Source organism: Amblyomma mixtum, chromosome 2 (assembly GCF_055824585.1).
Source record: "Amblyomma mixtum isolate Tamu chromosome 2, ASM5582458v1, whole genome shotgun sequence".
NCBI lineage: Eukaryota > Metazoa > Arthropoda > Arachnida > Ixodida > Ixodidae > Amblyomma > Amblyomma mixtum.
In genome coordinates, this window is record NC_143013.1 from 52,974,173 (window position 1) to 53,001,933 (window position 27,761).

The following is a 27,761-nucleotide window of genomic DNA, read 5'->3' on the forward strand; positions in this document are numbered from 1 at the left end:
AAATGTAGTCAATTTGGCACAAAGTAGCCAAACCTGGCAACGCTGGATGAGTACGGCACGGACTGGGCGATGGGCTGACCGAAGCCCACTGTTGCCACACTGGCTGCAGGAAAGCAGAAAAGTTATTCTATAAGTGCACTGACGACCAGACTGGACTAACGCCGGTACTGCCAAACTGCTCACCAAACCCTTCGGAAGCAAAACGAGGCAGGCAACAGTTTTCACATTGGCCAGGAAAGTCGTGTGCGTTGAGTTTGGGTGTGCACAGAGACGAATAAAAGCACAGCTGATTGTGGTTAATGCTCTCGCGTAGACAGCGAGCTCCGACGGCAATGTAAAATGCCGTTGGGCGCTTGTTTAGGTTCAATTTGTGGTCACGTTTATGCTGTGAACTTCGCTTGCTTGTTTGTTTGACTGAATCATTGATTGCAGGCAGGGGACCACATGTGGCCCACTCTTATTTGCAGCTTTACAGTAGCATCTTGGAAAGCAGGATGGGACACATTGGTCTCACTCTTATTTATTGAAAGCTGTGTGTCACACATGTACAAAAAGATACAGCATCCACACTGCACAGGCTAATGCATAACCGTGATCTCAATTAATGCAGCGCTTTCTTTACACTCCATGAAACAGTGCTCGCACCATGACCTTAAAAATCACACTCTCTTCACAGCATGCCAGCTGTCTAGCATAAAGATGTACTCATTGCTACTGAAAGTAGCGGCAGAAGCAAAACATTCACAGTACCTGCACGGCAATCATGGGCTGTCAAAACAATTTTAGAACAAAAGGATGTGCCATTCCTGTAACTACAAGAGACATGTAAAGATTACTAGCAACACCAAAATACTAATGTTTAGCTATGTAAGTAACTAGACCGACAGGTTGTGCCAACACAGCCAAAAGACGAAGTGAAGGCCCCGGTGAAATGTCACTTCGTATTTCTTACGCATTGCAAAATGAGTGACATTTTTTAAACACTGAAAAAGTTCACATGCCCAAGGGGTCTTTCTAATTTATATGCCTATATACAGTGAGCTCTCCACAATTTTGTTCATGGTGCTTTGTAATTTAAACAGGCAGGGTACCATCGTACTATCAACCTTCTCTCATTTTATTTTTGCAACTGTCTAAAAACAAATGACAGGTGCTAAATATAGCTGAGCGCATTCTGTACAGGTTGGACAGCTGAACTTAAAAGCACACCTTTCTTGACACGCCATAACATCACTGACTGCTGCGTCATACACAACAAGACACATTCATATGCAATATCCAGTGCACATCGAAAGCTGCTACAAAATGATACTATAATTCCAATTTGATGAATTCTTATTTTACTTGAGAGCGACATACCTAACCAGAACAATTTTAAGGACCATAGAAACCAAATTTTTGTTTCCTTGCTCTCCTATATTAGACAGTATAAAAACTTTTAACTACGCAAGTATCTAGACAGACACATTATGCCATCAGAGTGGTCTCATGATATTTGCCTGCGACTGCAAAGTAATTTATGATTAAATATCTTCTTGACACTGTTTCTGTTTCAGTTTCATCAGGTAAACGTTGGCTGTGACGAGTAGTTGTCTTCAGACTTCATGGGGCATGAAAAAAAAAAAAACTGCAATACAACTGCTGATGTGTCGCTTGTTGTCATTCCAGCTTTTAAAGCCAGCTAGGTAAAGTGTTGTAGCGAATTCAAACTGCATATCAGTGTTTATATTGCAGGTTTTTTTTTGTGCCTCATGTGACCTAAAGGTCAACTATATGTCACAGCCAACATTCGGTTGTTGAAACCGAAACAGCATGAGAGAAGGAATTGAATTATACATTATTTAGCAGTTGTAGGCGAATACCATGCGGTGATCCAATATTCTGTCTAACGCGTAATTTGAAAGAAGAAGACATGTAATTAAAATTAGGTGTCTATAGTCCTTTAAGCATAGTTATTCCCTAATACTGTGTTAATTAAACAACTGAGCTTCACAAGTGCGATCCACATAAGCCTTTCTTTTATGATGGGGAATCCACTTAATGCCATCTCAGACCTTTGCAACTGTTTCGTCGTGTCAACTTAGCTTACGTGCACAGCTCGAATAGAGTGTGAACTCTCCGATTTGCATTACAATGAGGATACACTCAATCTCGTAGCAGAAGATGAGAGCAATGAGAGACTTGTTTTCCCATTTTTCAAGCGGTCATATCATTCAGACCAAGCCAGTGGTTCTCAAGCTGCTGTCCTGAGACCCTTTGGGGTCGTCAAAGACAATTCGAGGTTGCACAAACCTACAACTCTTCAATGAAGACCCTAACTTTTCTAGGCTAGATAATGAGCCTGCATGAAGCTGCATGCACTAACTCAAGTTGAACATACAAATTGTACCAAGCCTTTTCAGTGTCTAAACATTGTGGCACAACAGATGAGTGAACTAGCAAGATGAAATTCCTCAAGTTAGTTCGATTTAAATATCCACAGAGGCCCAGCTCACGGTTACAATCACTACCACTGCCGATCCTCTTATCACCACAGCACATAATACTGCTGCACCCACTTAGGTGAGTTCTCCACACATTCATAGCTAAGAACCTATACTTTAACACAGCCCAGAATCATCACTCAGAGCCACCAAATGCGCAAAAGCAATGCGAACCACACAGTTGCTAAGTTCCACACAGCTCTGGACTAGATAATGAGTGCTGCCTCATTAGGAAACTAAAAGAACAGAGATTACAATACGCAGGCTACCCGATAACCAAGAATAAACATCGTCTATGAACGAAAGGCAAGCATCTTGTGCATAAACAACCATGGACAACTGTCCAGTATGCTCAGTGCGTACAGCGATAAAAGACGAGATGTGAACTTAGCTGCAGCAGCTAAATGTAGAGTATTGCACACAGCATCAAGAACAGTCTTTGTCAAAGGGAACCAGGCAACGGGGTTTGCTTCTCAGCCTCAGTTCTCAGTGGAGCCTTCAGGACATCTCTTAAAGGGAAACTGCATATGTTTTAGAAATCAATGAGCTTAAGAGGGTCGAATGTGTGAAACTTGCAGGTAAAGCATGCGAAGTCTTTTTGGGCTAGCACTTGAAATAGTGAAGTAATCGCCGATTGAAATCTGGACGGCCTTCAAGCTTCTCAGCAGCGCACAACGCAAGCGGGGGGCGCATGATGACGTCATCGAAGGTATTGGTACATTTCCAACGCACAAACGCCAGCTTTGAAGGAAAAAAAAACCAACGCCACCGAAGGCGAACCCTGCCGAGAGTTGTTTGGCAGCGTCTAACGAGTCAGGGCAGGGTGTGGCTGACGACAGCGGTAATTTGAAATCATACCTTCCGTGACGTCACGCTGAGTTTCCCCGCGCTCCTCCGGTGCATTGAGGAGAAGCGCGAAATTCAATTGTTGATTACGTCACTATTTTAAATGCTAGTGCAAAAACACTTGGCATGCTTTACCTACAGCCTATATAGATTTGAATCCTTGAATATCGCGAAATTCTCAAAAAAGTGATGGAGCTGCCCTTTAAGACCAAACGGTCTTGAAAGGCGAACACAAGGGTTCTCGTTACCAGGCAAGGATTTAAAGCTCAAGAGATGCCATAAGTGCTGCACTACTCGGCTAAAAAACAAGCCTCGTAGCCAGGCTACTTTTGGCAAAGGCCATACATGCATTGTCAAGACTGGGTGGTGTGCGAAAGCACATTCATTGAGTCAGGAGGAAAACTAGATGCAAGCAGACGGGACGGAGGAACAGCCATGACAAGGAAGGTGCTCAACTTTCATATCGGACATTTAAACAGCTGCTCGTTGCTCTCACAAGCAAAAAAAAAAAAAGTACAAGCTGTCACATGACACCAGATGTGACCAATAAGACAATGACTAACAGCAGCAAAGCTGAGTGTTCCTACTTCGCAGGCTGTTCGCAAATGTAGGCACACAAATTGTAAACAAGCAAGCGCTTGATAAAAGAAGCTAGAAAGAAATGACAAAATTTTGGAAACAGATAAGAACACGGCCATATCGGAGCTACCATCCCATGGAGTAAGCTGCTGGCAGAAAGACAGCTTGATTTTTTGTAGAACAGGCAAATCGATGCCTGGCTTATGCAGTATTGATAATGGGTTTTGATAATCGGTTTTGAATGTAGCTGCGTTACCTCCAACGTGGAGGTAACAATTTTTTTTTCTTTTATTCCTTCATAATATGGGCATTAAAGGGTTAAGGACCCCTTGCCAAGGTTTCTAGTCCGCATGTTTCATGCAGAAAATTAAAAAAAAAAAGTGTCCGTGCTATGAAACCTCATAAATAATTGAAGCAATGCACCTGAGAAGACGTAACCGTTACCTCCATAAGTTCTATCTTGTCCCTATCCAATGATGCAATCTGTAATCTGCTAACTACATTTGGATGCAGCTGACAGGCTAATCAAGATGTGGGGGTGTTATCATAATGATACGGCACACCTGTCACAAGTTGTCACTACTTTGGCAGTTTTTCTTAGGTGCTCTAGCACCATACATCAGGTGCATTATTTATTTAGTTTATCTATGACTTCAAGTATGTCTATGACCTCACCTAAATGGTGCATAATTCAAAGAAGTACTGTTGCAAGAGCAGTTCTGATGAAGTTACATCACTGCTGAACAGACTTCACTTGACAGAGAAACCATGTGCATGGACCGCAAATTTTCTGTGCTTTCGCAAGTGAGAGCATCAGGCAAAAGTTGGGCGCCTTTTCCGTTACGCTCGTACATTCGTCCTATCTGGTTGCATCTACTTTTCTTTGAAGCCATACTCCAGTTAACTCAGTAATCTATTCTTATCAAACCATAGCAACTTATCCCAAGCAACAGGAGGGACTCCTCCACATGGCCGAACACAAGCAGTGCTTACATTGTCAAGAGAATGCCTGTCTTCAGGGTAGAGCACGAAGAAAGACATGCCTTAATTATTATTCTTTTACACAGCCTATGCTAACAACTGCAACAGAATCGCAGCTTCCCAGAGTCAAGAGAATCAGACACTGAAATGTGCGAAGGTCTCTGCCCTAATTGCTAAAATGCATAAAAGTTCACTTCACACCCTTGTTAGTGTCAGTATACACGTACGCCTGTACACTGTCATCACTGCAAGCCACCGCAAGCCACAAAAGTTGGCAAGGTGCAAGCACACGGTACCTTAGAACTGCAGTCTGAACCTTGAACTGAAGGAATGCAGTCTGAACAAAACAGCCCATGAATGAACTGCACTGCACTCCTGTGCACTCAACAAACAAAAACAAGAATTGTGCGATGCAGTAAAGAGTAAACAGGCAAAAAAAAAAACTACACGAAGAAGCATGTCCAACCAAAAACAACATATGGACATCAGTGTCGCAGTAAAACATGCTAACTCATCCCTGAAACCGGTACATGGGCATCAGTAAGCCCAAATGAAATGCAAGCCCTGAAGGAAGACGAAAAAGATAAACTTGCCTTGCTCATCACATTATTGTGATTGTGTGTTTATTTTCACCCACACAAGCTGAATAACTAGCACAGCATCACGTTTTTCACATAATTATGAACACTGCAGCCGTAAAGAAAAATGACTAGCCATAAAATACTGAACATGGTTTTTGTACTTTTCCACATATTATTTGATGTTCAAGATGACCTGACACTAGCAGTGCTTGCTTTAAATCAGACACAAGCGCAATGACTAGAACACAAAGTGCTGATCTGACTTGAGCTGACTTGACAACGAACGTAACTACTGACTTGTCAATTAACTGCGCACACGCGCACAGTCTAATTGTTATAACTGCTCGTAAGATGACCACTAAAGGTAACAGTGCCATCAAAAATGACATTCAGAGTCACTGCAAACACCAGCCATTAATCTGCAGCAGCATGCACACACATACCAGTCTTTAGACAGCGGGGCATTTCAACATCTGTGCACCTCATATGAGAAAAAGTGCTGACACCTAGTTTCAAACGCATACTATATTAAGTGTTGTAATTCCACTGCACACATAAACACATTCCACTCAATACTGTTATCGAACACAGCAAAAATCATATCTCATGTAAAAGAGTATGCATGAGACCAATGAACCAAAGAAAACTAGTCGTGCCAAAAAAACTCTGTGAGAAAACAGGTTTGCTTGAAAAACAGCACAATATAATCAAGCTTCCCCAATGTTCAGTGGATAGTGCTGGTACGCAAGCAGTGTGTCAGAAGTATGTAAACACCTGAGATCGTGAGTGGTTTTTCAGTGGTCTTTCAATGGTGACAGCAGCGCACTCAGTGGCCTATGCAATCAAGATGGAAACTGTGGTTGTTATGCATGCTTGCAAAATAGTGGTTCCACAATGACACAAGCATGACATCAATGCCTGCTCATTAGGGCAGAAAAACTAAACCCACAAGTTTTGAGTCGGTCCTCTCAGCTGCTACGTTATAGCCACGCAAAATTAGTAATTTCATTTAGAGGTCTACATGCCATTCCTGGGCTCCATGTAAGAGCACACACCATTGCAATTTTTGCTCTCACATTCTTGCAGCGTTTGTTTTATAATGGGACAAATTCATTTCCACGTGTATGACTCTAGAAGTAAGTGTGGTACTTCATAAACAGTAATTAGGCTTAACAATGCACGTCCCCCTGGCAGCTTAGTAGAATTAATTTTAGAATGAGAAAAGCTGCTTGACTGATGCATCAGCCAGCTTATACACCATCAATGGCCTGTGTGCTGGCAGGATATGATGGAGAGGGGGAAAAAACAAAGAGAGTGCAGCGACCTTCAGTTCTCATTTGTTCTTTGGAGCGGCCGGACTTGTACTGAGGACTCTCCCTCCGTCTCCAAAGCAGTTGCACTTGTGTTTTCTGGACAATGCCAGTGTAAACCAGCAAAGTGAAACTTTTATGACTTGGTGGGAGTGATTTCAGTCTGTCCACACAAATTAGTAGTTGCAAAAGGGGGGGGGGGGGGGGGTAACTAATGCTAACACACACTCTGTCGTGTGAATCTCACTGACTGTACGTTAATTTTTTTCTGTGTGTGCGAGATCAAGCGCACCACATGTCACACTTCAAGTTTTGCCAAATCATTCATACCCAAAACCATTATTGATTGGAACCGGCTGCCTTCCACAATCACAACTGAAACTAACGCGACATCATTTCATGAACTTTTAAAAAAATCAAAGCGATGTGTAGTTTTCTTCTAGTTCTGTTCTATTCACCGTAATGTGTTTGAGTTTCGCTTTTCGTTCTGTTTATTCTGATGTTTTTATTTATTTATTTTTTTTGCGTCTTGTTGTTCCGCCACATTTCGATTGTTGCTGACTACCAGTTATTGCTCTTTTCTTGCTTCTTTTTTGCCCTGTTACTCATGTTAAATGTTCTTTTTATGTATACAATTTGTAACTTTTTACCACCCCCTATGCAATACCCTCGTGAAAGAGGGCCTTTAGGGGTATCTTGAAATAAATAAAGAAATAAATAAAAATATGTGAGTAGGGGACGCAAAGGAGGTGGTGCATTGATATTCTGTAAAGTATGATTTCTGCATTTTTCACGAATTGCACAAAACATGCGAAAAACTTGTCCCTCAAGTCGTTTGGGCGAAATGTCGACTCATAAATATGCACAAAAAAAAATGCTTTTGTCGCCTTCATGAAATGTCAGCAATACAGTGAAGAGCACAAAAACTATCAGGGCTTCTTATGCATTTTGCGAGTAAGATTCTGTATTGATCATAGGGCATTTAAGTGTGTTTAGGTCCTTTCTGAGGAATTTAGTACAAATTCCAATTATTTCTAAATATCTCCTTGTTTTTCTTTTTCAGACATGGTAATCATTAGCCAGTTTTCTCTACTCTTTCTCTACCCTAAGAAGTCTACTGACGACTTCCTAGCTCCCAAGGTAAGTGTATCAAAAGCAGGGCATGATGTAGTTGTAAGCTGCGTTCTAGCGTTTGCAGCATACGAAAGCTTGCTCGCCTCTAGGAAAGACAAGAGCACTGATGGCAAAGCCACTCCTTCTTTGTGAAATTTAGAGTCCCTGAAATATTCCTATGCTTTGACTGCAGCTGAATTCGCAAAACTTTGGGCTGTCGAAAACTAACCTGTTTACAATACCGCAAATCAGCTCGTACACAGCTATATACAGTAGTTACTGGACATCTACATTACAGTTTTCCACTCATAACCAGGGGATAACGTTTGATTGAGTGATAACTAGACATTCCCATTCATGTATCATCATCATCATCAGCCTGACTACACCCACTGCAGGGCAAAGGCCTCTCCCATGTCTCTCCAACTAAACCTGTCCTTTGTCAGTTGCCACCACTGTATCCCCGCAAACTTCTTAATCTCATCCGCCCACCTAACTTTCTGCCGTCCCCTGCTACGTTTGCTTTCTCTTGGAATCCACTCCGTTACCCTTAAGGACCAGCGGTTATCTTGCCTTCGCATTACATGCCCTGCCCAAGCCCATTTCTTCCTCCTGATTTCAACTAAGATGTCAGTAACCCGCGTTTGTTCCCTCACCCACTCCGCCCTCTTCCGATCTCTTAACGTTACACCTATCATTTTCCTTTCCATAGCTCGCTGCGTTGTTCTTAACTTAAGCTGAACCCTCTTTGTTAGCCTCCATGTTTCTGCCCCATAGTTGTATTCATGTATAATTCATGTATAATGATGAAATTCAAAGAAGCAGTTCAGGAAATAAACATGGTTGGTCACTGCTACCTGCACCTGAACAAGGCACTGGCCAGCTATCAGAATACAAGCCTGCATTGCACTTCATCTCACGACATTCTTTTGTTACTACGCATTTATATAGAAGACACAGCACTAAACTAGTCAACTTTGCAAAGTCTGCAATCACATCGCCTCCTATAAGCATCAACACTTGCTCAATATGAACACCATGGCTGTCTGTTACGTCACAAATTGCCAATTTAAAGGCTGCATCAACGAAAAAATTACCACACACTTATCTTTTGTGACAACATGCTTACGCAGCTAGTGCCCTCTGTCACAGCTGTTGGTGGCTCATTAACTGCGCAGATTCATGAATGAAGCCGAGAGTTCACCCACCACGACGTGTATGTCTGACGCAAGCTCCCCTCCTAAAGCCAGCTTCTGCTGCACTCAGAAATGCTAGTAATAATAGGGGATGGGATACCTGCCATGCTCCTGGACCCTCGTCCTGTTGTTTGTTAAGACAAAAATACTAAAACACAGCTGCTCCCAGTGCCTCTTCTGTCATAGTGTTTACGAAACTTTGCCATCAAATCTGGTTAGTTTCTAGAAGCTGGCATACATACCGTATTTTCCGGTGTATAAGACGCGGGTTTTTTTCAAAAATCTTGCTTGTGCGTCCTATACAAGGGTGCGTCTTATATGCGAATTTTTCGTTTTTTTTTGCGAGTTCAGAAATTACTCAGGTTAATACTTCATTACATGGTTAATACTTCATTACAGGGACTGCCGTGCGCAACTTTTTTAGGTGAACTTTATCATGAAACGGCGGGGTTGACCACTTCCGGGATCTTAAACTTAGCGTTGCTTAAGAACTTCTCACACGTACGGTGCATTTTGCGATGGTCGCATAAGCATGTTTAATTAAGCCTCACTAGCCTAACTGGGTAAATTGGGGTACGTCTTATACACGGGTGCGTCTTATATACCAATTTTTTCAATGACAGCCTGCATATATGGCGGGTGCGTCTTATACAAGGGTGCGTCTTGTACACCGGAAAATACGGTACTCAAAACTAAGGAGCCATAATATTGCACAGTGAGGGTTCCCCACAACTTCTGAGGACTTTAGAGGAATTTGGCTCACTTAAATTGTTTGTTTATGTTGTTTATGGCTCACTTAAATTCTTTGTTTATGTGTTCATGAGAGTTTAACGCCCCAAAGCAACTCAGGCTATGAGGGACGCCGTAGTGAAGGGCTCCGGAAATTTCAACCATCTGGGGTTCTTTAATGTGCACTGACATCGCACAGCGCACGTGCCTCTTGAATATCGGCTCCATCAAAATTCGACCGCCATGGCCAGGATCGAACCCGCGTCTTTGGGGTCAGTAGCCGAGCACCACAACCACTGAGCCACCGTGGCTCACTTAACTATCCAGAGGTGATGCAATGACTTTAGAGCTCAGTTTCTCACTTACCAGCATGCCATCTTCCAAAATACTGGATCATTACAAAGTTTCAGCGAACCACATGACTGAAGAGCTCTGCTGGAAATGAACAAATGCGTGGAATGTGCGAGTCATTTGTTTCTGCCTCAGCAGCTGACCTCCAGGTGTCTCGGAAAGTCAGCAGATTAAAAGTGGGCTCTCAAAAAACAAGGACAGCAACACCAGTAAGTGGTTGGAATAATGCAACCACTCTGTTCCCATCATGTTTCTTTTTTTTGTTTACTATTTTGGACCTCTGCTTTGCCAGTCGCACGAGTGCTGCTGCTGTCACCATGATTAAAACAGTAAAATGGAATGAAAAAAGGAGAAAAAAAGAACCCAGTCAACCATAGAGAACTATAGGCTTATTCTCAAAAACACAAACTACCATCAAGTAAGCTAAACGCTGTGTCAGCAGAAAGCATCAACATACAGCCTTTGTCAAAAGTAACGAGTCCAAGCAGTTTGCTTCTTAGCCGTGTCGCAGGACTCTTGCAGCATCGGTAAAAGTAGGTTTTGGAGCATCCAGGACAAGAGTTCCTTGCACCTTCAAACCTTCCAAGAGATCTGGAACCCTCGCAATGCGTAATGAGACATACAGCTTGGCCCAGAAGGAAACCTCTTGGGCTCCAAACCTCTACAAGATCAGTAGAGGTTCAAAACATCAAAACAGCCGTGCGTTAACAGCATACTATCAAGTGCCTTTTACAACCATGAGCTGTTTATTATGTGCAACACACTATGAGAACGCTACCCACTGCGGTCCTACGCAGAGAGGCAAGGCAGCAATGCATTGTGGGCTGTTGTTACACAGTCCTGGCTCTGCCTGGGACTCTGCACAGCGCCTCCAACAGCACCCGTGTTCCTCGTTATCCCACCAATGCAACCACTGGAATTCCATGCAAGGCACATGAAACTCATACAATTACAACAAAATGCTTCTCATCCTACTTTTTTACCAAGCTGAACGCTCAGAGTGTGTCAAAAAAGGGAAACACCTACCGGCAGCTTTCCTAATGACTAACCGTACCACAGAATTCAAAAACTGGTTGAGATTTTGCTTCAGAATAGTACACATTTCACTTACGCTACGTTAGTCCCAAGTGCCCTAACCCTGTGATGCTCCCTTGTATATTCACCCCATAATGTTTCCTCCGCACTGCATACTTTTTCTCGTAATGTTATGTAGTCTGTACTTCACACTGTAATCCTGTACTGCGATGCCATGGAATTTTCATCTACAATGATAGATAGTCTTTAAATTAGAAAGAACCTGCTATATATCTTTCTTGTCTACTACATTGTAACTGCTCACTCCCCTTTTTAACACCATGGAGGACACATAAGGGAGCATGGAATTCATTAATTAAGAGAGATAAGGGAGATGAGGTAAATTTGCCAAAATATTCGACTTCCGTGCCTTTTCTGCAAGCCTAATTTGTGACAACTCATTCAGGCTGCTGCAGAGCGACTGCAGTTAAAATATATCATACATGGTATGCATCCGTTGCACTTAAACGGCAGGGTGTGGAAACATTACTTCCTAGATTTTTACAATTTTTGACTCTGCTATCATTAAACACTTCAGTTTTTCTGAGAAAACAGATATAAAATGTTTGTTTCTTCCAGGTGGGTCGTTAGATAGGTTTAACTTGTGTTCCTTGAGTAATCTAATTTTTTTTTTAATTGTGCAACAAAACAGTGTGCCAGCAGGTGAAACAAAAGTATATATATCTATATTTCTTCCCAATAACAGAAGGCACCAGAAAAGGCTAACAGCTTTTGTGTGTAGAGAAAATCTTTATAAACATACCAAACTAAAAACCTCAAGATTTTCGCAACAGATTATTATAAATGTGTTGCTGACATGAGAAATCAGCTACCCTTGTTGAAGCCAATGTTCATTTTGATAGCTGCTGTTCTGTTTGCCTTTGCAAAAGTTAGTCGAATCTCATTCATGAACAAACGAAATATTTTTGATTGACACTTTACTCTTAAACCTTTATGCAGACACTTTTCGCCTGGCACACCAATCTTGCAAATTTGGCTTCACCTTGGATGAGCTGTCTGTCTCCATTTCTCAGCCACTCACAGCATGAAATAAGGATAAACGATACAATCGCCAGACTGGAACACCTCATCATTAGGAGGGGGGCACAAAACATCCCACAGGTTTGTGAAGGTATAAAAGAACTTCAAAATGCAACACGTAAGCCAGTAAACAAGCCACAGCTGAGCTGCCAATTTTAGCCAACAAAGCAATGCAGACACCATCAGGCTTCAGCTACCATCAGGAAATCAGCTTTTAGTGAAACAGAACCTGCAATGCACTCAGTGCAAACAACAACGACCGGTATGTTCCAACTACATCTCAATGCAGCAAGTTCCTTTTTTGTCCCTCTCTGAGAGCAGAAAAAAAAAAGGAAAATCACAGATAGCACAAAGCTCTAGCACAGGCTATTTATATTCCGACCATTTATCGTTACCAGCGTCATTTGTTTGAGAATTTCAATGTTCTCCACAAAAAAAAAAAACGCCCCTCGCCATTTGCAGGTTACTATACACCAAACCTTTTCATCCAAATCAGAAGAAGGCTGATGGATCATTGGATGCCGCTGCTAAGGGTCGCAATCCATCATATGCCTCATGTTGGAGGTGGAAAGAGCATGTTGGGGCCTGGATCATCTTGTACAGCCTTACTTGTTCCCCACAAAATAATTGCTTTGAAATGACCTTCAAACTTTGCTACCTACACTGCATGACCAATATCCAGGATGATCCACAACTCTTCAGCACAAGGCAGAAAAGAAATGTAGAAAAAAAAAACACTTGCTCCGTAAGAAGAAAGAAAGAAAAAGGAGAAACGGTTCACAGCTTCTTTAAGTAGTGACCTCGATATCCGAGGCCACAGTCTGAAATAGTTCACTTCAGTTACACTTTTCATACGTTTATACAATACAGTTTTCGGTTCAACTACTTCAAAGGGCACATGCATGCTGACCTTATCAAGTTTCTACTGCTGTGTTTTGTCAAACACAGCATGTTTGTAAAAGTACACTGTCTAGAAATTGGCTTCAGGAGGGTTTTTCTGCCCATCCATTAGGCTTCAATTGAAACAATTATGCTTTGCAGAAGGGCGACCTTTCAACTGCAGCAAAAGAAATTTCTGACAGGTTCCTCTGTTTCCTTCTCCTTCAGCGCATTCAATAATGCCAAAAAATAGAGAGTAATTATTGCATTCTTTCATGCCAGACCTTCACCCAGCCAAGGAGGCACGCCACCACAGTGGAGGGCTTTGAAGTTATAATTTCAGCCAACTGAGGCTCTTTACCGTGCAGCAAATTCTTAGTATATGACTGTTTTTGTACTTGACCTCTACTGGACGCAGTTCTACCGCAGCCACTGAGCTAATGTGATGACCTGAACAACTCTATCATGTCAGGTCGACGCTAGCAGAAAGCCTGCCACGTAGAAATTTTTTTCATCGCATCCACTTCCCTTGCGTCATCCCGCCAACGATAGCAGACCTAACGTGACATCACCAAAAACCATCATTCCAGAACATGGCCTCAGGTTAGTATAATTGTGTTCTCTCAAGGGCACAGAAGCACAAGTTCTGGTCATATATGTGTCAAGCTTAAGAATATTTTTCTTTAATGAAACGCAAACTGTATGTAACCGCAGCTAATATTGTATAATTCATACACAGATGTGTTGTTGTCAATCCTGAAATCTGATGTATTCCTTGTTCGGTAACCATGTTCAAATGCAAGTGCACTGCTATATCGAATGGTGAGTCATCATTGTTTATGATGGCGTAAATTTACTTTCCTTAGATTTGTTTAGTATCATGCTTTGTTGCCATGTATTGTTACCATAGGCATTTGTACGTTTTACCGTGTCAAAACGACTGTTCTTCTGATATGCTTTTTTTTGTTTAGTGTTTTGCTGTCAAGTGCCACCTGTCGTTTTCATGTACGGGGGCGAGGACCAGTCAAGTTGCGGTTGCAGCTTTTAGCTCCCCATCTTTTTTGACAGAAAATAAAGCTTATCTTATTCTTATCTTAATCTAAACAAGTATAGACAGCTTGCTTAGCAACTTTTTGAACAGTGATTAAGGCTCATAACCACCTCAATATATGGATACACACACCCCCTTTAGTAATCGTAAGTAACTGGCAAGCTAACTCTTACCATAAAGTAACCAAAGAGAGGAAAAATTAGCTCAGTGCAACAAGGGCATTTGAACAGCCATCTGCTGCGTCCAAAACACAGTGCTAAACCACTCGTGCACAGGACCACTTCTAGATTCCTGCCTTCTACTACTCAGTGACACCACCAAGCCAGAAGTCGTGTTGCTGTGCCAGTGAGAAAATGAAATCACATGCCTCAAGTTGGCATCTGTGCGTGCACACACACAGCACTCGCACAGTGGTAGTGACCTATGGCAGTACAAACCGAGAGAAAACAAGATTCGCCACCGAGTGATGGTAGCCGAGATCAGAAGCAGCGTGGCTCAGTCAAGCTTGGGCCTCGCCGATGCCGCAGCTGCCTCCTGCGCCTGCTGCTGCGCCGATGCTGCTGCTGCTGAGGAGGAGGTTGTTGCCACGGCCGCCTGGCGCCCGAGCATCGCGTGCTTGCGCTCACGGCTCTGCACCTGGTAGAAGACGACGAGGCGGCATCCCAGCATGAGGCTGAACACGATGGAGGGGGCCATGCGCTCGAACTTGTCTCGCAGGGCAGCGTGCGTGTACACGGCACCCAGCACCAGCACCAGGAGCATCACGTTGGCCAGCTGCTTGATCCGGCCTGCACACGAGCCACACAGTTTGTGAAGTGAGCAGGTTGGTACTGCACACTGAACACAAAAACTGCAAAAGACAACGGACAAGACCAGGGGTTCTCAACAATCTGAGCCTTGGGGTGCCCCAGTGACCTAAAGGTGGGTTTAGATGAACAGAGTCGAAGGAAGATGGTCTGGGCGGACCATGTTCCACTGAACGCAAACATCACTCCTTAAAGTGGCCAACCCTGAGCCACCTACTGCCTAGGCTGGGTCGAAAACACGGTGTAAGAATATATTTAGGTGCTGACAATAACCACCTGCCACAGCGAAGAGAGTGCGCATGGATAATGTTCGCTCTCTAGTACATGTACCGACTGCAGCAACGCAGGGGGCACTGCGGCATGTCGGCCAACTGATTGTGGAACGGCAGACACAGCTAAGCAGCGTGCCTGGCTTTCAGTGGTGTTTCAAACTGTGTTTGTCTATGTTTTGTGCTGAAAGAGTGCACCTCAATGAGTGAACATTAGGTTCTTTACTTCTGCATTGCAGTGACCACCATGCACAAACAAGTTCTGTGTTAAGGGAGTATAATTACTCACTGACGTCCACCCGAGCGCAGCCCTACGGCTACAAAGGAAAGCTATACAGCTTTCTCAGAAAATTCGTAGTTAAAGAAAAATTCGTTCTGGTCCGGGGTTCGAACCCGGGACCACCGCTTCACCGGAGCAGTCGCTTTACCAAATGAGCTAACCGGGACGGCAAGCTTATGGTAGGGCGAGAGCAAATTGATCAATGACTCGAAGTGGCAACAGGTTTCACTTTTGGTCAAGTTTTGTGTTGCGGTTTGGTACCTCCTGCGGTGATCATTACGCAAGCTCAAGTGGTGGCGCCTTCCAAGCCCATGGACAGTCATCACGGTCTTTTGTGTCTGCCGGCTGTGAAGTGGTGGTGGTTTTTGTGGCACACCTCCAAAGCCTTTGATTCACAGACTGCGACATATTACTAGCACTAAAATACACACAAAGGACAGCGAGCAGAAACACAGAGGACCTTAATCCTGCAAAACCCAGCCAGGTCCAAAAACTTACCGTGCGATTATGGGTAATGCATGCTTTGTAGCCAACAGCAGTTCAGGCTAGCAGACTTGCGTTGATCGAATGCCACTCTTTAAAGCTCCTTTGGTGCATGCTCACCTGGACTTGTTTGGTTTGGTTTCTAGCGGTTTAACATCCCAAAGAGACTCAGGCTATGAGGACGCATAGGGGAGGGCTGTGGATAATTTCGACCCCCTGCGGTTCTTTAACGTGCACTGACATCACACAGTACAAGGGCCTCTAACATTTTGCCAAAATGCGACCGCCGTGGCTGGAATCGAACCCGCGTCTTTCGGGTCTGCAGCCGAGCACCATAACCACTGAGCCACCGTGGCAGCTTTGCCTGCACCTGAGGTACAGGGTAATCCCCACAGCAGATAGGGTATTAGCCAAAAGGCCTTGTCTATTTGTGTTTATCAGTTCGACACTGAATGGATGCATGTTTGTGAGAGATCTACGTAATTATTATCCAAGAAGACAGATGCAGTGAATGTCAGAACTGCTGCCCCGGTCTGGCCTCCTGACTACCCGAAAATTGCCCATCTAGCTGTGGCTAAATGTGTTTTATACGTAATCTTGTGAATACATGAAATCAAATCTCCTAGCAAGGCTGTTTGTTGTACTAAATTTATTTGTTGCACAGAATCACTATTCAGGCCATGGGCTGCGGTGGAGCGCTCTGGATTATTTCAAACCACCTGGGATTTTTTCTGTGCACTGATATTGCATAGCACATGGGCATCTTTTGTGTAACGTGGTCACCGCAGCCAGGATTGAACCTGTGTCCTTCGGCACAGCAACCAAATGCTCTGACTACCGAGCTATCTTGGGTTTAAAAGTATGAAGGTCGCGACATCAGCAAAGAAAAAGGTGCTACTAACGGTGGTCTGGACCCTCCCTAGTCTGCATTTATCACTCTTCACTTTCTCAAGAACCTCCTACGTAGGCACACTGCATGCGAGATGGCATGGTAGCGCAGCAAAAAATTTCGGTCGCCGATCTCTTGGCTTCCAGCAGATTGCACCAGCTGTGCATTTTGGTGCCACAAAACACGGTGGCACGAAAGGCAGGAAATATGCCAGCAACATTTATAGCAAATATGCAGGTGCATAATTTGCCCGACTTTTGACTGATAGGTGGCGCCTATTGTAGCACAACATTATTAAGGGCAACACAAGTCACTTTAGCAGGTGCACTACAATTCTTAAGAACTGACATCCACCGAGTCCAGTTTGCAGCCTCAAGTATTTGATCTTTTCGCGTGCATGCCAGTCTAGCTCTCCTTCAGATTGTCAACCACGACAGCATCATCGGTGTCAGTGTAAAAGATGAGCTCGGCAAAAGGAACGCGAGGGGCAATTTCGCAAATCTGTTTCGCAATGCTTAGCTAACACTGCACTGCACTAGCCACTAAAACATAACAGACATCGCCACTAAAGTGACGCACTGATAGTTTGCTTTCGCTCCCAGCCCTCGTGCGCATAGCAACGAAGTTCATCTGCCAAGGTCGAGAGAGCGGGTCAGATTTCGGAGGCAGTATTTGTGATGCAGGCGAAATGCGCAAACACCCTTGAGATTTCTGTTCACATCAAAGAACCCAGGTCGCCAGGTGACCGTGTTCTCTGCACGACGGGCCTGATACCACCACAGCATCGGCTGATTACACTACTCAAGCAATGTTTGAATGTAGGTGTATGCGCCAAAATGAGGGAGCGTGCGCATTGAGGCTGACCGATTATCTTTAACAGGTGGAATAGTTGACTGTGCTGTTGGTTGTAAGGATGGACGAAAAAGCTTTGCAATGAATGTATTTCAATAACGAGCTCCAAAGGACCACAGGGCCATGTCCTCACTGCTGTTCCGCCAATTCATGCAGTTCCAGCAAGTAGAACACGAAGCAGCGTAAAATGACTTGGTGTCAACATCAGTTTCAATCCTGCACATTGCTGCACTTAGGGGAACGTAAACAAGCTCATGTACATGCCCCTCCACAGAACAATCCCTCAACAACTGCAGCACGGCCACCGCAGCTCAGTGACTTGACAGGCATACATCACCTTGTGGTGCCATCTATCCACGTTCAAAAGAAGCACGTGAAGCGGCGAACAAGATCTGGTCGCGCCGTTGAGCAGAGTGTCGACATCGAAATATACGATTCTTACACTGTGGTCGAAAAAAACCGGTTTCATTTCCGTGTTCTTGTTTGAAGGTGAACAAGGCATGGTTTAGCCTGATTACTACTTTGTCTGCGTTAACACAGGCTCGCTCATCTGGCTAGCTATACAGAAAGAAGCTGGATTTGCTCTGCAATTGCAGTTTTCATTTTGGTGCACTTTTAGTCTACCACTGAATTGCAGTGCGTGTGTAGCATTGTTTTGCTTTCTTTTCTTCGTGTTCGTGTGTATATGTGTTTCAAGTTTTCCTCACTGTTTGGGTCGTGTGTGTGCATGTATGGCTGCCGAGTTTGTTTTATTTTTCCTCAACAGGTGTCTGGTTCAAAAAAAAAAATGTTCAGTGATGAGCCAACCATCATGCGCGGATGGTCTGCAGCAGTCCACTGTGAATGTCGCTCAGGCTTGCATATGCATGATCAGGCCATCGGACCATCCACCATCCAGACCCCTCGTCTGAACCCACCTTAACATGCATTCAAACAGAGCATGCAGACACATGCCTCCCCCCCACCCCGTTCCCCCCAAATGCCAATTGTGTTAGTAACGACTGGCTATATTGTGAAACAGTCTACTATATGCGATTATAGAATGGTCTGTTTCAAAATACAATGAGCAAAGGAAAAGTGACGGTTAGGCATGCGTGGGTTTAGGTGCTAGGGGAACCTAGAAAGCACGTCAAGGAACCCAGCGGCCTCCCAAACCGAGTTTGAGAACCTCCAGACTAGTCAGAGAAGGCAACAGACATGCACTTAACTTACAACCACAATCTACTAGAAAACTCCAGCAACGTTGCCTTGATTTTAGTTCCAGCCACAACACCCAGCTTCAGCAATTAAAGCTCTCTCCTACAGCGGCTTTTTCCCCTCTCCTATCCACTCACCTTCGTGCCTACTCCAGTGAGAGGAAAAGAAGTGCTTCACAACTATTGACATAGATTGGAACTTTATGAAGGAGCATTCGCCAATCATGCCAGCCGCAGGTGCTATTACTTACACCACGGCTCCATATAAGTGGTGCCACATCACAACCAGTAAAAAGACCCAAGTGTCCAAACGGGTCCCATTGTGAAGCATGAGGTCTGGTTGGCACTGGAATAAGGCACGTGTTGACTTCACACTGCTGTCCTATTTGCCATGGTCCACAGACAGATTGACCCAAAGAACTACCCAGAGGATTCCCTCTTCTTCGATCTTTTAGGCTGGCAATATCTTTGTAGACTTGAGGGACTTGTGTACGATTGTAATTTTTTCTAATAAATCACCACCTGTAGGTTAAAGGTGCACTGAAGAGGAATCTGAACTCGTCTTTTTGCCGCGGGACCTCGATCTACATGTTCCGAGCATTCTTAGAAACTTGGACTTATTGCCCTGTGTGGCTGATTTCCCTAATTAAATCGAATTAACGTCCGGCTCCTGCCTTTACTTTTTGAATTCTCCCCGTACGGTGGGCGGAGTCGACCAACGTATGGAGTGCCTTTCAGCCAGCTCCGTGGAGGCTTTGTTTTCGCTTTATTTTGTTTTTTAGGTTTCCGTGAATAAATAGTGTTACTTTGCAGATAATATAGCCGCAAAATAAGCCCGCAGAAATAAAAATACGCGCGGACTATTTGCTTCTACGAATTACTACGCATTACTCCGCCGGTGGCAGAGCGGCAAGCTGCCACGGGACTCGGTGAAAGGCACTCCACGCGTTGGTCGACTCCGCCCACCGTACGGGGAGAATTAAAAAAAAAAGGCGGGAGCCGGACGTTTAATTCGATTTAATTAGGAAAATCGGCCACACAGGGCAATAAATCGAAGGTTCTAAGAATGCTCGGAATGTGTAGATTGAGTTCCCGCGGCAAAAAGACGAGTTCAGATTCCTCTTTACTGCACCTTTAAGCATACAACTCTTGCCTTCTCTGCCTTCCAACTCTTTTTCTGTTCTTTTGTGCAAACAAACAAGCCGACACTTTTAACTGCCTGCCCCACATTTGCATCCTGCCCACTGTATTTCAGACTGGGGCAGCTAGTACTTCTAGTTAATCCAAAACAATGACAGAATTTCAGCTGTCTCAATTCAGATGTTGCGCTTTGAAACTGCTCTGCTCAGACCGTGTTTTCTATTAGTTCAAGTTTTTGCACCTCCAGCCAGTGTACCTTCTAGTCACCACCACATTTAAGCGGGATCAAAACAGCTGAAAATACACGCCATGAAGCACTGGATAACCAAAAAACTGCAGCATTAATAATCAAGCACCGAGAAATGCACTCAGAAGATGGGAAAAAGTACCCTTTTCTGTCTTAAAGGTCACTGAGTCCAAACTGAAGTAGCTATATTGATTGATTACCGATTAGTCAAAAAGAGGCTACTCTGACTGAAATTAGAGCTTTCGTAAACTAGAAAAGGAAAAAAGAAATCGCAAGATGGTTATCAGTGCACAACGCCAATGTGTAAGCATTAGCTGCAGTGTAGGACAGCAACGAGTTTTTCAGAGATGTTTTTTTTTATTGAGAAGTCGTACAGAGGTGGATCCAGACTTGCCCAGGACTACAGTGACACTCTGAAGTGAACTTCTTTCGAAAGATTGCTCACAAAAGAGACAGTTTACCTGTACAACTGTTTACACACGATTTGAACCCCTGTGTGAACACAATAACAGGAACCAACTTTGCAGGCTGAGGTACTATTCAAAACTGAGTTTGTCCCTGAAAAGACACAGTGGGGCTTGCAAAGCTTCTCAGCACACACCTCTCAGAAAGCCAGGTGCCAGACTGAGGGACACTAGCACCCAACATTGACCGGCAGTGGGTTTGGAACTAACGACCTCCCTCAGTCGAGGTGGATGCTGTGATGTGCACACCACACTGGTGAGGGATTTTTGGAATGCGGCGTGTCAGCAAACCGAGATGTTGAGGAAGACACCGTAGCACAAGTCTGTTGGTTCAAGCGTGGAAGTGGCAGCGGTCGGACGTTGGGTTCGAGCTGCCAGTGGCTTCCCTTGGATCACCGATGCAAGACCATTAAGCCTCGTTCAAGCGTGGAGGTGGCAGCCGTCAGACTTCGGGTCTGTGCTGCCGTGGACCTCCCTAAATCAACGACGCAGGCCTACTGCATCCATTTCGAGGTCGGAAGAGGCAGCAGCCAAGGCTTCCTGGGATAGGCTGCACAAGCCTACGGTGTTTGTGTAACGCTGTCGACAGAACCTGGCTACAGTTTTCATGCTGCAGCTGCTCAGTTCTTGGGGGCGGTTGACACGAGTTCGTCAGCGTCTCCCGTATCCACCTCCGTTCCTCATCTCCTGGCTCTCTACCACCGCCTCTCTAGACGCAACGCCAGCGACGCATCGCAACTCGCCAACCCGCGTCTGTGCTACCTGCACGGCATTCCCGCACCACCTGGGACACTTTGTAGCTGGTGAACTCTCTCCTTTTTATCTGTTGTGTTTTGTTGTGTTTGTGTTGTGTTGTGTTTGTGTTGTGCCTAGTGTGTGTTTTCTTTAGTGTTTTCGCTTCTTCTATTGGCTCCTTTCCTTTAAAATATAAACACGGCTTTGTTTTGTTTTGTTTGATTTCTTTGTTCTTTTCGTCGAACCTGCACGCGAAAGCGTTCTCCTCCAACAGTCGGGGACGCGTCACCCCGATTCGCGACAGATGCCCAAGACACTAGGCCATCCATTGCCTCAACTCCCACCGTCTCCTCTGCTGCATCCATGTATTGAGGTCTGTGCACTGGTTCTGTGGAACACTACTGTGCGTTCTGTGCGACGTCGGTTGTGACGCTCATGTTTCATGCCGCATTGCTGTTGGCATTCGGCGTGACCTCCTCCCCCTCGCCTATAAAAAGGCCGTGAAGGCAGCGTTTGGGCGGTTGTACTGGCTGACCCATGCATCAGTCATGTGTGTGTGCCTGCTCTCTCTGTCAAGTGCAAATAAAGCCGTTTCTTGAAGCCACATTTTCTCTGTGAATGCAACATCCTCCTCTTTCCATATCTCTCTTCTCTCCTCCTTTAAGCGAAGCGAGGGATTTCCATCTCCACTCTGCCACCTGCCAACCGAGGCAGGTGGCACTGCTGTTGCTGATGACAGTGGGAAACCGAGGAGCAAGGTAATAAGAGCTAATGCTCTAAAAACAAGATACCATGAAATCATTGGCACTGGTCATTTTACAAGCAAAATACGATGGCATCAATACTGTTCTTTTGAGTGGGGATCTTTGAGGGGAGATGCTATTGCTATGCAATTTTTTAACCAGAAATCACGGAGTCCATAACAGTCTCGATGTCATCAGCGTCACGAGTTGAAACCCAGTGATGGGATGAAATATTACAGTTCTCAAATTCAAATTTCTCGGAAACAAACACTTCGTCTGCTGCCAAGAAAACGCCTACAAAGGGCCATACAATCAAATTTTCTGGAGAAAAAAAAAAATTGGATGGAGTTTCCCTCAGCATACCTTTAAAAGATGGAAAGCAGTGTGACACACACATATTTCTTCTGGCCAGAAATCTGAGAATTTGCAAAGGAATATCAGATATAAGTATGTGATCCAGAAACAATGTAACACTGCAGAACGAGAACATCACCAGCGGCAGCTGGTGGGGCAGAGGGCGCAGGCTGCGGTAGGGCAGCGACTGTGTTCACGAAGTTAGCACGCCGTCACGGCAACGACTTAGAGGCAGAATTGCCAGCTGCGTGGCAACAACGGGTTACATCACGCCGCAGCACGCGGAGCAGAAGGGGTGCAGCGGCACCATGGTGGTGGCTTCAAACAGCCAAGCAGAGAATGGACGTTGGCGGCTGCATGGCAATCTGATTCCTTCTGCCACGTCAGTTCACCGCGAGGAGCCGTAGCCACCGGTTGTGTGTGATCGTGTGCTATGGACAGTAGAGAGTTTTAGCTGAGCGCGTTCGTGCGATCACTCTGCTCAGCGAGCTAGCGGGAGCGCTACTGCGCATGCGCGAAACGCTGAGGCGGGAGCGCGCGAACGGAACGGCTCCTCGGCCCCACTCCCGTGCGAGCCAAGCGGAGTCCGGAGTGGCCCGACGAGCGGGCCTCGTGCAAAGCCTTCTGGGCTCGCGCTAGCCGAACCAAACGTAGACAACGCTACAAATGTGTACACGCACACGCTGCGAGGGATGACTTGCGTGGTCTTGGCTTGGCTCTCCCAGTGGCAGACTTTTAAATTTTTTGTAATATGAAAGCTTCACTGCTAAAACCAATGCACTGTTGTTACCAGAAAGCATACAGAAAACGTAAACAGCTATTATTTATTTATTCCCGCATATATAAGAGAGGCTTACTTATAACCATTTTCTGGCAAGTCCAGTTACCACCACTAGGAGGCGCAACGAGTCGCCTCACTTGAGCGGACAGGGAAGCCGCAGCGCTAAAACTTTAACGCTCCGCTGTGGCTCCACTGGGAACTGCGAGCGGAGCGGGCAGTAAACCCGCTCTGCTAAAACTCTCTAGTGAACGACTGCATTCTCGAAGTGAGCAGGCGGGCTTTGCCTTCTCACATGTAAGCAGTCTGAGGTGTCTCTGCCAAATTTTTTTTCTGCACACATGAAGTTGTTTTGTTGTTTCACTCTTGTATCACCTTACCTACAAAAGCTAGTGCTGAGCCGCTACTGCTGCTTTTGAGCTTAGTTAGTACACTGACTGTACCTCAGTTTAATTGGCTAGAACCATGGGTTAATGCAAAATCCCAGCTTGCTTTCTTGTCTCACATTGTTTTTATGCACATGAAACTTTGTTTGCACACTATGGTTCTGTTCATAACAAACTGAGGTTTGCATATATACTCTTTTTGTACTATCTGTTATGACATTCATTCACATTAATGCTTGCATATTTGCTGCCTCTGACCTTCTGCACCTACATCAATTCTGGACCAAAAGTTCAGTTTCCTTTTCCTGCTTATTTTTAACTGTCTGTAATAACAGCTTTCAATTCCAATACAGCCTCTGTTACCTTTTGTCATTAACATGATTTTGTAGACACTATGAGTAACCTGTGGTTCAGATCAAGGTAAGTTTTTCACCTGACCCCAAGATGCCATACCTTGTCTTTCTACTGCCATATTCAAGTATTGCCAAAAGTCACGCATTTTTTTTTACATTCACTTAAACTTCTTCAGTTCTGCAACTGTCTGTAATACCAGGTTTCAATTCCAATACAGCCTCTGTTACCTTTTGTCATTAACATGACTGTATAATGTTATCGAGCCTATCTTACATCCATCATTCCACTGGCATCTGCATCTACTGCCAACACCTTAGCCCAGCTACACGCTTCCTAAAGTTTTGTAGACACTATGAGTAACCTGTGGTTCAGATAAAGATAAGTTTTTTGCCTGACCCCAAGATGCCATACCTTGTCTTTCTACTGCCATATTCAAGTAGTGCCAAAAGTCACGCATATTTTTTTTTTACGTTCACTTAAACTTCTTCAGTTCTGCATTTTTCTAGTAATGCCAACATGGTAACCTGTCTGTAGATTTTTTTCAGCCTTCCAGTCACACTCTTGCTTCTGGTTTATTTTTATATAAAACCACGTTTTTGGAAGCAATTCACAAAATGGCATTGTCAGTTAAAGCGTGCAATATTGCACTGTTATTTGATTTAGCCCTATCAATGTTCGATTAATGTTCAGTTAGGTAGCAGGGCTACTCAATGCATGGCATGCTCAATTCGGTTTACAACAGTTACCATTAGCACCACTCTGTCACACGGAGCAGCACCATACGCACCTGGTACCAGGACCAAGATGGTGCCACACACCACCTCGGACCAGCCAATGAAGAGCCGGTAGAACTTGGGGTTCATCTTGAAGTTGAGTAGCTTGCTGAGGGGAAACACCTTGGAGTACTGCACAAAGTTGCGTCTCTGGAAGTACAAAAGAAAGGCGACAGTTTGTACACTGAGAAAAATTTTATACCATCAAGGACACAAATACAGAAACAACAAATCTTTAGATTACCCATTTATTATTATAGCTATATTTTTTCCTTTCAAGAACAAAGAAGTTGTGGCTAATCATATCCAGGCGAAAATCGTAACTGGTCAAACTGGTTTAAAGAACAATTTCCCAGTTGATTCCACTTGGATTCCAAATGGATGCAACTGGTATTCAACTGGGAGCCAACTGGAAACGACTGGAATCAACTGGGAAATTGTTCCTTAAACCAGTTTGACCAGTTAAGATTTTCGCCTAGAGGATTCCCGAACACAGTTCACATTTTTCATTGAGTTTTCTTTTGGAAAGCAATTTAAATTTTAGTAACTAAAAGCTAAGTGCTCTGATGCAACATTGCACCCTCAACAGCATGAATCTTAGGTGGCGGCACATTGCCTGTGTCAGTTACGTCCCTGGAAAAAAGTTCAATCTCTAGACCTCCCTTGTCCTTCATGAACTCTCCAAACTATGCTTGCTGCTTAAAGATTATGTGAGCAACAAAAATGCACATGATAAACTTGCTCTTTCTGCAACTTTAAGGTGTGGACTACAGTGTAATGTAGTCGATAGGTAAACGCTAGCAAGCACAGAAGCGGAAAAATAAGGAGCCATAAAGAATGCAAAGAAAAGCACATACATGAATTCCTGCGCTTCAAAAGTTTGCACAAGCTGCAGGCACAACATTGCAACTGCATAACAGCTTTTCACATTTCAGGCACAGCATATGAAGTAAGCACTAGCAGCAACTGCTGACTGACGAGAGCATATAGCTCGTGTCACGTTATGTACACGGCTGTTCACCTCAATGACCAACAATAACAATGAAGTTATTGATAACAGAGGCATAATTTGTGGCACATAACACAATGAATGCTTTAAAAAGCAAACATAAGAAAGACGACAGGCAAAAGAGGAAAAACAGGAATGTAAAGCAGCAAAGTATTTCTGTGCATGACAATGCATAATAACATACCTACATATATAATACGTAAATACATATAATGTAACATATGATGCCTGTATGCATAGTGCATACTTGCCTGATTGTAATATTACACTGAATTTTGCCCGCCTGCACAAAGCAAACTACGTAGCTATGCCTGCAGATCGTAGTTAAAAAAACTTAACCTCTCTTCGTGGGAAAACTTACAATGCGTAAAACAATACACGCTGTTTTTTTGCTTTTTTTTTAATGAAATGCAGCGGGATGCATTACTATGTAGCTTCCTCTCAGCTCATTAGCACAGAACGCTCTGTATTACAGCCCAGTACAGCCCAGTAAGTTCAGCTGGATCACCCAATCGAAATGGCAGATAGCTGGACATGTTCCAAGAATCTCCTCTCGCGCTTTCCAGGACGCCGCTAGTTAATGCATGTGCAAAACATAACATTCGCAGATCTATTCCACAGTGATGCAGCGCGCACACATGTTCAGCCGCACTTGCAGCGCGGCATCGCGCTAGTTTTTGCGCTGAAAAACTGAAAATAAATGAAAAAGATAGCAACCACAGTAGTCCGCTCTGCGGAAGCCTCATGCACGCTCCGCCGCTCGACGCGCGCGCGTGCGCGCAGACCGCACACTCTCGCAAGAGCTGGAACGGCGTAGCCTTATTCATGAGGCAATAAGAAATGAATCGCGCGCAGAGAAAGAGTAGCCGAAACGTGCCGATCAGGCTTCCGCACAGCGGCCGCGCTACGGCACACGAATGGAGGATCCGTCACGTACGATCTCCCGGTGCATCTCCCGGTTGATGTTCGGTGTGACTTTCATCGAGCCGACGAAAATGAAGAAAAGTCCCAGGAATACCGAGAGAGTGGTCAACACGATGGACCTCATGATGAAGACGCTTTTTCACGCACAATAACTGCTGCTTTACCCTGCGACTACCGCTTCCCCGCACACATTAGATGCTACGAAGAGTACTGTAGAATACCTTAGTATTGGTGCCGGCCACACACTGCAGGGCATAGTCATAAAATGTTCCGCACGTACAAATGTAGCGCTGCAGACGATAGCGTTACATTTAAGCATTTTAATAAATTTGTGTACTAGAATATTTTATTTTCACATAAAATATTATTCATATTGTTTTATGTGTAATAAAAAGTTAATTTTAAAACTTAAAACACGCTCAATGTGCCAGTACGTTCATGTAGAAACGAAACCGAAAATGAGTTTGAAACCACAAACCACACCACGTTTTGCATCAATTCCGCTGCATGGCGCGGTCTGTACGCACTACCATCAGCGGGAAATTCAAAACGTGAAGCAGCGGCGTCACGATTAATTTTGTTTTCGCTTCATTTGATCCATCATCACCGATTGCTGCTCCCTATTGCGCTAACCATGAAGAATAATGTCACTCTGAGAGTCGCAGAAACACGCCCTTGGCGCCACTTATGTGCATAAACGCGCCGGACGGCCATACCGGACTGGTGGACCGAACACGATGATGCGTTTCACGTGCCTGCCAAGCTTTATCGGCGCTAACCTTATCTTGAGACAAAAATGTACGGCGCTTCTAGGCAGGACTGAATGTGGCAGCAGTGGGGTGAATAGGCGACGCCGCGACCAGAC

General features: G+C 44.5%; 1 protein-coding gene across 1 annotated transcript; it reads right to left on the reverse strand.

Moving 5' to 3' along the window:
* Positions 1-405: 405 nt before the first annotated feature.
* LOC149359365 (putative acetylcholine receptor chaperone) lies at positions 406-27,090 on the reverse strand. Its single transcript, XM_089571602.1, has 3 exons — positions 26,910-27,090; positions 24,978-25,113; positions 406-15,002 (listed from the first exon to the last, which is right to left on the reverse strand). Exons 1-3 carry the CDS (start codon positions 27,018-27,020, stop codon positions 14,710-14,712), a joined length of 540 nt encoding a protein of 179 aa, XP_089427728.1. The 5' UTR covers positions 27,021-27,090; the 3' UTR covers positions 406-14,709.
* Between the last annotated feature and the right edge of the window lie 671 nt (positions 27,091-27,761).